This window comes from Nuphar pumila, chromosome 7, assembly GCF_984573655.1.
Source record: "Nuphar pumila chromosome 7, dmNupPumi1.hap1.1, whole genome shotgun sequence".
NCBI lineage: Eukaryota > Viridiplantae > Streptophyta > Magnoliopsida > Nymphaeales > Nymphaeaceae > Nuphar > Nuphar pumila.
In genome coordinates this window covers 26325297-26338442 of record NC_143255.1, presented here as the reverse complement: position 1 = coordinate 26338442, position 13146 = coordinate 26325297, and the positions used below count along the sequence as shown (strand labels likewise).

General features: G+C 39.9%; 1 protein-coding gene across 1 annotated transcript; it reads left to right on the top strand.

The window, feature by feature from the left end:
- Positions 1 to 7219: 7219 nt before the first annotated feature.
- Positions 7220 to 8374, top strand: LOC149831608 (agmatine hydroxycinnamoyltransferase 1-like). Its single transcript, XM_090013048.1, has one exon. It carries the CDS (start codon positions 7220 to 7222, stop codon positions 8372 to 8374), a length of 1155 nt encoding a protein of 384 aa, XP_089869174.1.
- Positions 8375 to 13146: the final 4772 nt, after the last annotated feature.

Below are 13146 nucleotides of genomic sequence, written 5' to 3'. Positions count from 1 at the left end.
GGGCAAGGAACAAACTATGATGAATAGTCGCCTTAAGATACCAAAGGATGCGTTTGACAGCAGATCAATGCATGATCGTGGGTTGATGCATAAATTGACAAACCTTGTTGACCACAAATGCAATATCGGGTCGTGTGATGGTGAAATATTGGAGACCGCCCGCAATGTTGCGATATAAAGTAGGGTCATGAAAAATGGTAGCATCATCCTTAGATAACCGAGTAGTGAAGCTCAGCGGAATAGAGATCGGTTTTGCGGTAGCCATAAAGGCATGCTGAAGTAATGTAAGAGCATATGTACACTGAGAGAGAAAGAGCCTAGAGGAAGCATAAAGAAGTTCAATACCCAGAAAATAATTTAGCCACCCAAGGTCTTTGATGGAGAACGCAACACCGAGGCACTTGATTAACTGCTTAGTTGCAACTGAAGAACTTTCGGTGATGATAATATCATCAACAAAAGCAAGTAAACAAATAACCAAACCACGAACTCGAAAAACAAATAATGAAACATCGAGACGTTGGTACCAGGCATGCAGAGCCTGCTTGAGGCCATACAGGGCCTGATCTAGTTTACAAACATGTTGAGGACACAAGGAGTCTTCAAAGCTTTGAGGTTATGTCATATAAACATCTTCAGAAAGGAGATCATTGAAAAAGACATTATTGAAATCCAACTGATGAATCAGCCAGTCTAACGAAACTTCAAGACCAAGAACAACATGAATGATAGTAGGCTTCACTATGGGATTGAAGGTCTCAAAATAATCGATGCCCTCCTCTTGATGAAAACCTTTAGCAACAAGACAAGCTTTATAGTGAGCTACATAGCCATGAGCATGTCATTTAATTTGAAACACCCATTTGGATCCAATGATATTATAATGAGGAAGAGGACGAATGAGGTGCCAAGTGTGATTAAGTTGGAGAGCATAAAATCTTCGTTCATGGTTGTGCGCCACTTGGGGTCAAGATTAGCTTGTTTAAACAAGGTCGGTTCAGGTGGGAGTAAAATAGAGCTAAAGCACTCAAGTGAGAGGGGATAGCGGGTAGAGGTGAGCACACGAGGTTTAAGGGAGTTGGTCATAGAAAGAGTGATCATTGGGTGGTTGTGATCGACCGGCCTACTGATAATGGAGGCAGAGATAGGGGAAGAAGAAATAGGTGGATCAGTATCTGGGATGTGACTCACAGGAGAGGGAGAAGTAGGAGAAACATGAGAGGTCGAAACATCAAGGGGGGCATCAAATCAGGAGGAGGTAGCTGAGGAGGATCAGGAGGAGGCAAAATGACAAGTTGAGAAAGACCCCAATAAGAAAGAGTAGGTGAGGAGGGAAGAGCAGGGTAAGGAACGGTTTCAGGATTGAATTCATCAAAATAAACATGGCAAAAAATATAAGTGTGGTTGTGAGAAGGGTCATAGAAAAGATAACTCTTATTGCGAGAGACATAGCTAAGAAGGATACATGGAGTAGTTTTGGGCTGAAATTTAGAAGTATGATAGGGCGTTAAAAGAGGATAGCAACAGGCACCAAAAACATGAAGATGATGATAGTCAACTGGTTTGTAAAAAAGTTCATATGGGGTCTTTCGATTAAGGACTAAGGTTGGAAGACAGTTAATGATCTAAGCAGCAGTACAAAAGGTATTAACCCAGAAGGAATACAATAAAGTAGAGGTATGCAAGAGACTGAGCCCGGTTTCAACGATATGTCGATGTTTACACTCAATAAGCCCATTCAGTTTCGAGGTATGTGGGCATGAAAATCGATGAAGTATGCCATGGTCCCGTAAAAAAATTTCAAACTCACAACTAGTAAATTCACCTCCATTATCAGTTTGAAAAGTGTTGATGGATTGTTGAAGTTACTTTTCAGTAACATGTTTACAAGACTTGAAACATTCAAATACTTGAGACTTAGTATGTAATGGAAACAACCATGAGAAATGAGAAAAATCATCCACTATGAGAAGATAAAATTGAAAACATCACGTGAAGGTATTGGAGCAGCCGCATACGTCTGCATAAAGTAGTTAAATTGGATAAGATGTAGAAGAAAAAGAATAGATAAAAGGAAATTTGTGAGCATTGCCGACAAGACAACTCTCACACACTTTTTTTTTATTATTTTTATTAATAGAAATAGCATGACTGGAGTTTAAGTAAGAAACAATTTTCTTGTTAGCATGTCCGAGACATTGATGCCATATATTAAAAGAAGCCACTTTGACTGCATAAATTGCCACTTGCACACGACTATCTGATTTGATTAGGTAAAGTTCCTCACTGGATTTCGGTCCCCTGAGATAAATCTTGCTTGTCTGATGGTCCTTGACAAGGAATTCAAAATGAGTGAATTCAAAAATACAATCATTGTCTTCAGTGAACTGGCTCACAGATAAAAGTTTTTCAGGATTGCAAGAATATGACGAACATTCTTTAAATCAAAGGAAGACCCATGAGATTTTAGAGTAAGATTACTAGTGTGGGAGATGAGAAACACCTTACCATTATCAACTATGATTTGCTCATCCCCATGATATGACGATTTATTTGAGAGATGTTGATCATTCATAGTTAGATAATTTGTAGCACCAATATCAGGGTATCAATAGTTATAGGTGGATTGCTGAAGAGACATAGTAGAGAAAGCTTTAGAGATATCCCAACAATTTTTGGCAGTATGTTCGTGTTTGCCGCAGTATTGGCATGTAACTATCCCACATCTACCTTTATTTTGAGACACTAGATTGCTGGTGGGTGTATTTGGAGAGAAATTTCTCCCTTATCCTCTACCATGGCTGCAATAAAAGCTATGACCACATCCCCTAAAGGCAGTAAATGCAGTTTGCTAGGGTTCAGGTATTTCAGGGGGCTTGGCATAAATTAAAAGCACACATTTTTCCTGATTAAGAAGCAGATCATAGAGATCGGTAAAGTTATACAGTGACAGATTAGTTGTGACAGATGTCACAAAACTTTCATACTCAAGAGGTAGATCATTCAAGGTTATTTGGACTAATTCTCCATCCTCTACTGGATGATTTATGGCAGCAAGAGAGTTTGCGAGAAATTTTATGTGGTGTAGATAAGACAACATATCCATATTTTCTTTATTGATGAAGGTTAGGTCTTTCTTCAGAATCATGAGTTTCAAAGGAGATTGAGACCCATAAGCTTTTTTCAAGACAAGTCAAGCCAAGCTTCACGAGATATTTTTGTTCTCATAATTTGATCGAGAACAGTTTCAGACACAGTAGCTCTGATCTAGCAAAGGGTCAACTCGTCAGAATGAATACAAATAGAATAATTCAGAGTTTCTATTTTTTCATCATCTGTCGCGGCAATGAAGGGGGCCAGTTAAGGAAAGGAGCCATCGGCAAATTTGAGAAGATCCTGGCTAATCATAATAGATTTGAGCTAGGATCTCCATAGCAAGTAGTTGTCTCAATCTAGTTTAATCGAGACGAGACTGACAATTGCATTCCACTGAGTCATAGGAGCGATAAAGGATGATGAGAAAGCCAATGATGACTCGTTAGAGGTTGATGGCTCTAATACCATGAAAGGAAAGCAAACACTGTGAAAAGCTTGATTTTTTCTCTCTTGTCCACCGAGAGGTCGAGTATGTATATATATGTAAAATAAATTTACAACATTAAGAATACCGACTATTACATGACTGTTACAAAACGATAATATCAAATGATAATACGAAGCAGAGATTATCGTTTTATCAAAAAATGATAATCTCAAAAATCTTGAACTCTTTATGTTATGCCAGGTCTTCTTGTAACTTCTTTAGATTTAACCAGGCATCATTATCTCTAACAACTGAATTCCTATTAGCACTATTGTCCTTATCATGAGTCGGTTTTCTTGTAACTTCTCTAGATTGACCCAACACGTCATTATCTCTAACAACCGAATGAGTGTTAGCATCATTATCCTTATCACGATAATAAGTGTCACACTAGGTCAGCAATGGAGGTGTTGGGGATGGAAAACATATAAAAGATCTGAAAAAAAAATCACAAAAAGAACACCAAGCCGATAGAAAAAAAGGTGAAAACCTAAAAAGAGAAAACGAGCAGAAATTAGGAAGAGAGTGCAAACATGATTTTTCAAAATGTTGAATTCAGGAAAGCTGATCGCAGAAAATTAAGGGTTTCGCATTAATCCCTAAGTCCCTCTTTTTAATGACAGAAAAAATATTTAGGGTTTCAAGATCGAAAGGGAGAAATCGATCGAGGATTGTCTCTCTCTCTCACACTGCTGGTATGCAACGATGGTAAGAAAGAGTGAGAGAGAGACGAGATGAGATGAGACGAAAAACCCCTTTTGATCTGTCAGAAAAGAAGAAACCGAGTGAGATCAGAGGTTCACTCAAGAATAATAAGCCAAGATAGAGAAGAAAAACCCCTTTTTGTTCGCCCAAAAAAGAAGCTGAGACTGAAAGAGAAAGAGACCATAAGGCAGGTGCCTTTAGTGGTTCGTACAAATTGTTTATTTATTTTTTCATTGACAGTTGACGAAAAAGCTACACTTAACGAAAAAGGTATGTGCTACGTGGAATCCATCCGAAACACCACGACCGATGAGAAGAAAGTTCATTTTTCAAAATGATCTGATCGGTTCGTGTTTTACTTGGAATACGTTAGAAGCTTTCTTCCTGCTACATGTAAAGCTAAAAAAAAAAAATTCTCCCAAAGCAACGTTTACTTTTCTTTTAGGACCTGTTTGGAATCTAGGAACTGGAATAGGAGTTAAAGCATTTGGCAAAAAGTTGGTCAAACTATCACCTGGTGTTTGAAAAATGGTAGATGGGATTGGAGTTAAATGCAATTGGGATGAAAAATGGCATTATATAGCATGGAACCACGACTTACTACCATGTTTTCCTGCTTGGCCAACAAGTTGCAAAGCAGGTTATATGTTCCCCCCCGATGATTCACTGAATCCCACGTCTGTGTTCGGGGCTTTGAATGAGCACCACGTATACAAGCACATGGGGCTCGTATTCTCGTGTATGTTGACATAACTTTGCATCGGACTCTGGTGTTGTTGCAAAGACTTAAGTACCCTTTATTGCTATTCTTCTCATAAAGTGATGGTTTGAGAAAATGACAAAAATGCTTTTCATTCAAAAAAGAAAAAATAAATAGTTCAAAAAAAGGACAAACATGTCCTCCATCCAGAAAGTCGAGGATGATGTTGACTCTTCAAAGTCTTCTTCTTTTTCTGTTAAAAAAAAGGACAAACATGTTTTCTTCTTCTTTCTCCGTAAAACACTGTAAAACCCTTTCTCTCTCTATAGAAGAAATCAAGGGAAACAAAGAGTTCTTCTTGAAGAAGGCCATGAACATCAACCCTCTCACTCTCTCTCCCTTCTCTCTCTACTTCTGTGCACATCCAACAGACGATCCTACATTGCTGCATCGTCATCTTCTTCTTCTTCCTTCTTCGTAAAACACTGTAAAACCCTCTCTCTCTGTAGAGAAGAAATCAAGAGAGGTAAAGGGTTCCTCCTGGAGAAGGCCATGAACACCAACCGTCTCACTCTTTCTCCCTTATCTCTCTACTTGTGTGCCTGATTTAGAGTTTTTGCCCTTACAGGAGGGGGGTCCGGGGGCTCCCCCCCGGCGCGGATCCCGCTGACCAAAAATTTTGCCCTTACAGCGGGCGGGGGTCCAGGGGGGGCCGCCCCTGGCGGGGGGCTCGGGGGGCAGCGCCCTCCGGACCAAAAATTTTTTGGGCCTTCCAACAATGATTTGTAGTATTATCGGGCTTTCCTACAGCAATTTGTAGCATTTGTAGTGTCTTCCGTAAATCGCGAAACGCTATAGCGATTTGTAGTGTCTTCCGCAAATCGCTATAGCGATTTGTAGTGTCTTCCGCAAATCGCTATAGCGATTTGTAGTGTCTTCCGCAAATTAGGACCAACTTGTCAGAGTCATATCTTCCTAACCGGAGGTCATATTCCAAATCCGCGATTTGTAGTGTCTTCCGCAAATTAGGACCAACTTGTCAGAGTCATATCTCCCTAACCGGAGGTCATATTCCAAATCCGTAAAAAGTGGTGTCTTCGTTATTGAGTCTAGTTTATTTCTGTAAATTTTCAGCAATTTCTATTATCATTTCATTCCTCATTTTAACTTCAACGATACATTACAACCACAATCATCAAAAGAAAGATTGCCCAAGCTAAGAGTCACCGTTCTCGCCCTCCTCCTCGACAGCAACCCAGTCGGTGCAGTCGCGCTGAGGATGGCCAACAGAAGCTCCACCACGTCGTCTTCTTCTCCCTAGTGAGGAGGTCTCAGCGGAGCCGTCGTTCTGGTGACGGGTGTTCATCTCGTTCCCTGGAGTTGAAGAGTTGTGGAGTCTGATTTAGAGTTTTTACCCTTACAGAAAGGGGGGTCTGAGAGCTCCTCCCAGTGTGGGTAGCATCATTCAACTTGAAGAGTTATGGAGTCTGATTCAGAGCTTTTACCCTTACAGAAGGGGGGGTCTGAGGGCTCCTCCCAACGTGTTCATGGCCTTTTGCCCTTACAGAAAGGGGGATTTACATTTCGTAGAACACCCGTCACCGGAACGAGATGAACATGTTTCTTCTCTAGAGAGAGAAATGGTTTTACAGTGTTTTACGGAGAAAGAAGAAGAAAACATGTTTGTCCTTTTTTTGAACAGAAAAAGAAGAAGACTTTGAAGAGTCAACATCATCCTCGACTTTCTGGATGGAGGACATGTTTGTCCTTTTTTTGAACTATTTGTTTTTTCTTTTTTGAATGAAAGGCATTTTTGTCATTTTCTCAAACCATCACTTTATGAGAAGAATAGCAATAAAGGGTACTTAAGTCTTTGCAACAACACCAGAGTCCGATGCAAAGTTATGTCAACATACACGGGAATACGAGCCCCATGTGTTTGTATACGTGGTGCTCATTCAAAGCCCCGAACACAGACGTGGGATTCAGTGAATCATCGGGGGCGAACATACACAACCCTCTCAACAAGTTGCGTTGCAGTGTCTGTACTTGGTCTTTTAAGTGCCACATCCATACTCTGTCTACAGTCTCTCTCTCTCTCTCTCTCTCTCTTCGTCAAATCATTCACCAATCACTGTCTACAACCAAACTACACAGCCCTCTTTCTTCCTTCCCCATCTTTTCTCTCCTTTCTCGTCCCCAACTCTCTTTCTCTCTCTATAACGCACAAAATGAAGATCAAGAGGAAGAGCTGTAGACTTGTAAAACCAGACTACCAAGATGCCGTCCCTCCTCCCACTGACCTCCGCATACCCCTTAACGCCTTCGACATGGCCACCTACGACGGTCACATAGCCGTGATATACGGCTACAGACCCCCCACCCCACTGAACTCCACCATCGAACAAGGCCTTCGCAGGGTGCTGGCACACTACAGAGAATGGGCAGGCCGACTCGTCAAGGAAGAAGGCTCATACTGCCTCTTCATCCTCATCAACGGCGAGGGCGTGAGGTTCGTCGAGGCCTCGTCGGATCACCCTCTGGACTACATGGACAAGCCCTCCCCTGAATGCCTGGACCTGCACCCATCTCTCAAGGGCTCGGCCGAGCTAGCCCAGTTTCAACTCACTCGGTTCTCTTGCGGCTCGCTCGTCGTCGGCTTCACGAGCCACCACTTCGTCGCCGACGGTCTCGCCACCAGCAACTTCCTCGTTGCATGGGGGCGAGCCGCCCGCGGCCTCACCGTTCAACCTCTTCCCTTCTGCGACCGCGCCGTCTTCGCCCCTCGCGAGCCCCCGCAGTTCCGGTTCGAGCACTGCGGCGTCGAATATAAGAAGAAATTCCCAAGCTCATCAAATGAATGCACCAGCAACTCCGCCCTCGAAGACACGATCAGGGTCCACAGAGCTCACTTCTCATCTGAGTTTCTACTGAAACTCAAAACCAATGCTTCTTCTACCAACAACTCTGGAAAGCCTTACACTACGTTGGATAGTCTCATTGCTCATCTATGGAAGCAGATCTCCCGGTCTCGCGGGCTCGGTGGCTCGGAGGCCACCCAGGTCCGAATCGCTGTTAATGGACGTGAAAGGATGAACAGAACCCGTGTTCCTTTAGAGTACTTTGGCAACCTTGTGTTGTGGGCTCTGCCTTGTTCCAAGGTGGAAGACTTGGTGCATGAGCCATTGAGCCATGCAGCTAGGCTCGTGCACGATGCTGTTTCACGCGTCAACGACGACTACTTCCAATCGTTTGTCGACTACTCGAGCTCTAAAGAGAAGATGGAAGGGCTGGTTCCTACCGGGAACACTACCAACACCGTGCTGAGTCCTAACTTGGAGGTGTATAGTTGGTTGAGACTCCCTTTCTATGACTTGGATTTTTGAGGAGGGTGCCCTTACATGTTCACCCCTACATATTTTCGTGAGGAGGGTACGGTGTTTCTCTTGCCTTCATTTACAGGGAAGGGAGACATTGATGCTTTCATAGGGCTCTTTGAGAAAGACATTGATGCCTTCAAAGAGATCTGTTATTCACTAGAGTAGATGTTACTAGGCATGTCTTTGTTTTCCCAAAACATGATGGCACACGATATCTTTAATTTCTTTCTTTCTTTTGCTTTCTGAATGTTATATATTCTTCAATTTGGATTGAAAGTAAAGAAATCAATATGATCTCATTGCCTTTGTATAACAGGGAATTAAGGAAGATCGATCTTTTTTGTCCTATTAAATCAACAGTTGGGAGTTAATAATCATTTTTTAATTTTGAAGTTGATCATCATTTTATTGTAATTGTTATTATTTATTTTGGAAATTTCCCGGAGGCACTTGAATATGGCAGGTAGTGCGTTCGAGGTTGGATCTGACATGGGGTGTCCACGAGCCAATTCCCATCCCTAGCCAAACAGGGGATCTAGGATCTGAGATCCCAAAATGCAACCAAACACCAGAGATGAGACTCCAAACATTCTTGACACCGTCCAAGTTGAGTAAATAATCAACATTAATGTAACTATAATTACCCGGCCCTTATCTATTCAACTGCTCAGTGAGCAGTGAATCAGGCTATTCAAACACACTAACAGTGTTTGAAGAAAAAAGATCAGGTGCAATCACATTGCACATTTCAAATATGCTGTTGCTCTTATGCATCCACCATCTGCTGTTGAGTCCCACAGCTGACAGGTTATATGCGAGAGATGAAGGATGTTCAGGTAGAGTGGCACATAAAAACTGTGCAATGTGATTGCACCAAATCTACCCACGTGTTTGAATAGAGGAGCAAAGGACGGTTCATCTTGATTACCCAAGCCATTACGATAGATAGATTAGTCCCGGACATTAAAGTCATTGTATATAAACTATGGTCCGTTATATTCAATCCCCACTGCACATCTAAATTGGGAACTGTGAATCTTATCTGGGGTATGCGAGATTGAACGAGGCCAGGCGTGATTGGGAGAGCCAACATTTTGCACCCCTTTTAAAGGAGAGGTCGGGCTGGGATTTAGCAGCCAGCAGTTGGACCGAGCACTGAATCTGCTATGCACCTACGTACGTTATTTCTATATATATTTATACAGAGAAACCACTTTTTTTTCTATGGAGAAAGTTTATACAACCATACCATTTGGGTTTGAACTTGCAATGTCCCAACACAAGATGACGGAGCCCCAGTTGGTACAGAGAAATAGCCCCAGTTGATTGAGTAAGATGCGCAGTGGTGACTAAATATGACGAGAATTTAATTATATACAACAGACTAACTTGCCAATTGTAAGAATAAGAGATGCAGGACAGTGACATTTGAGGTCTCGAGTTATGACAAGAATTAAAGTCAGATTTTCTTACCCCCTTTTCAAAGGAAATATTCAGAAGCCAGCTTTATCTCCGTGTCTTAATGACATGTTAGCACGATTCCCGTATAAGGAAAGGAAAGGACACCACATAACATGCAGATGCGGCACTTGGCATTTTATACATGCATTTTTAAATAATTTTATGTATTTATAATTAATAAATATAATAATGAATCAAGGAGCACCCACTCCCACTCGCTGAAAGCTTTCATTTTTCCAAAATTTTTAAGTTTTTTTTCATCAGAAGGTATCGATGTTATCAACATGCCTTGTTAGTAGAAAACAAAATTTTTCTTTTTCAACATGAAAAGTTGACGGACTGAATCTTATTTTTGTGTCAAGAAAATATGGTCCAAAATCTTCAGTCATCGCCAATGTTGTCAGGTGCGTATACGTATCATATTGGCATAAAATTGATACGCTTCACCTAATCATCCTTAGAACAACGAAAAGAACAAGAAAAGTAGAGAGAAATCATTTATGTGGTTCGGTGGCCTACATCCGCGGTACAACCAGAGAACCCAGATTTCATTATATGGAATCAACAATACAAAGGGCTTTATATAGCCCAGCCATGAGGGAGGGGAATGTATATCAAAACAACCTCACTTACTCAAAATGATTTTAAATTATGCACGGCTTAATCCCTTAGTAAGAGCATCGACAAGCTGATTTTGACTCTTGGTGAAAGGAGTACATATTTTTTCTTTTTGAATTTTTTCTCTGATGTAGTGACAGTCAATCTCGATGTGCTTCATTCTGTCATGAAAAACATTGTTGGCAGCAATATGAATGGCTGACTTGATATCACAATGCATTTTTATTAGCAATTCAATGCTTACTCCTAATTCAGTGAGAAGAGACTTGGTCCATATCAATTCACAAGAAGTAACAACCATTGCGCGATATTCAGACTCAACGCTGATTCTTGAAATCATGTTTTGGTTTTTGCTTTTCCAATACAAGTAATATTTCCTCCAACAAAAATACAATACCTTGTGGTAGACTTTTTGTCTGAAGATCCCTCCCAGTCAGCGTCAGAGTAGCCTTCAATTTTATGATGGTTATTTCTGGTATAGAGAATACCTTGCTCAGGGCTACTTTTGATGTATTTGAGAATATGATCAATAGCGTTGACATGGCATGGCTTTGGGTCATGCATATATTGACTAATAACACTGACAACATAGGCAAGATCTAGTCTTGTCATAGTAAGATATATAAGTTTTCCTACTAGCCTCTGAAATTATTCAACATCCCTTTTTGAAAGACTTTCTTCATCAATATCAATCTTAACATTAGTCTCAGTAGGAGTATCTGCAGGCATGGATCCAGTCTTACCTGTTTCTTTGAGAAGATCCAAAGCATATTTTCTTTTAGATAGAAAAATACCTTTCTTAGAGTAGGCAACTTCTATTCAAAGAAAGTACCTTAAATTTTCTAAAATCTTTAATATCAAAGGCTTTATGAAGGTACTTCTTGGTATTGAGAATTCCATCATCATCATCATTTCCTGTTATTATAATATCATCAACATATACTAACACAACAGTGAAATTATGATGATTTTAAAGAACAAAGAGAGAATTATCAGAGATACACCTTTTAAAACTTTTTTTCTCAAGAGCAAGACTGAGTTTAAGATACCAAGCTCACGGAGATTATTATAACCCATAAATAGCCTTTTTCAATTTGCAAGCTAGTTCTGGATTTTTCTCTTGAGGGTGTCTAGGGGGTAACTGCATATAAACTTCTTCTTCTAGATCCTCTTCAAGAAAAGCATTTTTAACATCAAGTTGGAACATTTTTCAATTATAATTGCAAGTCACAGACAAAAGAATTCAAAGACTATCCTTTTTTGCCACTGGTGCAAACATTTCTTCATAATCAATACCATATGTTTGAGTAAATCCCTTAGCCACCAAGCGAGCCTTAAAACACTCTATAGCACCATCACTCTTATATTTTGTTTTATAGACCCATCGACATCCCATAACCTTTTTATCTTTGGGTAGCTTGCAAATCTCCCAAGTTTTGCTTTTATTTAAGGCATACAATTCCTCCATCATAGCTTTAACCCAAATATTCTGACTTTTTGCCTCATTAAAAGTGGCAGGTTCTTGCATAATTGAACTAAGGAAAGCAATATACCTTTTTGAGAGATTGTTATAACCAATGCATTTTTTAATAGGATGCTCGGTTGTTATGTAAGTGACAAAATCTCTGAGATAGCTCAGTGGCCTAGTAATTCTCTTTGATCTTCTTATAGATTGCTCCTCTGACTGATTGAATGAATCACTTGACCGAGTGACTTGGATATCAATCGACTGAATATGGGTTATAGCTTCAGTGTTGCTAGCTTTAATAGGTATCACATCATCAAAAAGACTAATCACATCATTAAAAGGACTAACATTAGGAAGTACAATAGGTATCACATCATCAAAAAGACTAACATTAGGAAGTACAACATAATCAAATATATTTTTCTCCCTCTGATGAAGGTTTTTGGATTCATCAAAATTTCCTAAAAAATAGAGAGATCAAAGCTAACATCTCTAGAAATATATAAACGACTATGAATAACATCATAGCATTTATACCCTTTCTTGGATGAAGAATATCCAAAAAAAAGATACTTAATAGCTCGAGAAGTCAATTTGTCCTTTTCATATGGGTTGGTGGAGACAAACAGAGAACATCAAAAAATCTTAAGATAACTAAGACTCACTTTCCTTCCTTTGAGATTTTTCAATGGAGATTTTCCATCAAGATGTTTACTAGGAAGCCTGTTGATCAGATAGAAGGCAGTAAGAACAACATCACTCCAGAAGTATTTAGGAACATTCATTTGAAAAAGTAAGGCACGAGTTTTCTCCGACAGATGCCTATTTTTTCGTTCGGTGGCTCCATTTTGTTGAGGTGTCCCAACACAGAAAAATTGATGGTCAATGCCATTTTCTTTTGTAAATAGCTCAAAGAACTGATTCTTAAATTCAGTCCCATTATCATACATAATAACCTTAATTTTGGCTTAATATTGAGTCTCAATAAACCTGTAAAACTCTCTGAACTTATAAAGCACTTCATTTTTTGTTTTCAACAAACATACTCAAGTAAGTTTGGAGAAATCGTCTATAAAGGTCACATAATATCAAAAACTAGAATATGAGTTAATAGGGGCTGGTCCCCATACATCAGAATGAATTAATTCAAACATGCAAGAAGAAACAATCTCTGAATTAGGAAAAATATGATGTGGTAATTTTGCAAGTCTACAAATATCATAATTATTGC

What these genes read in the sequence shown, in the direction of transcription:
- LOC149831608 (XM_090013048.1), top strand. Translation starts at nt 7,220, where the DNA reads ATGAAGATCAAGAGGAAGAGCTGTAGACTTGTAAAACCAGACTACCAA.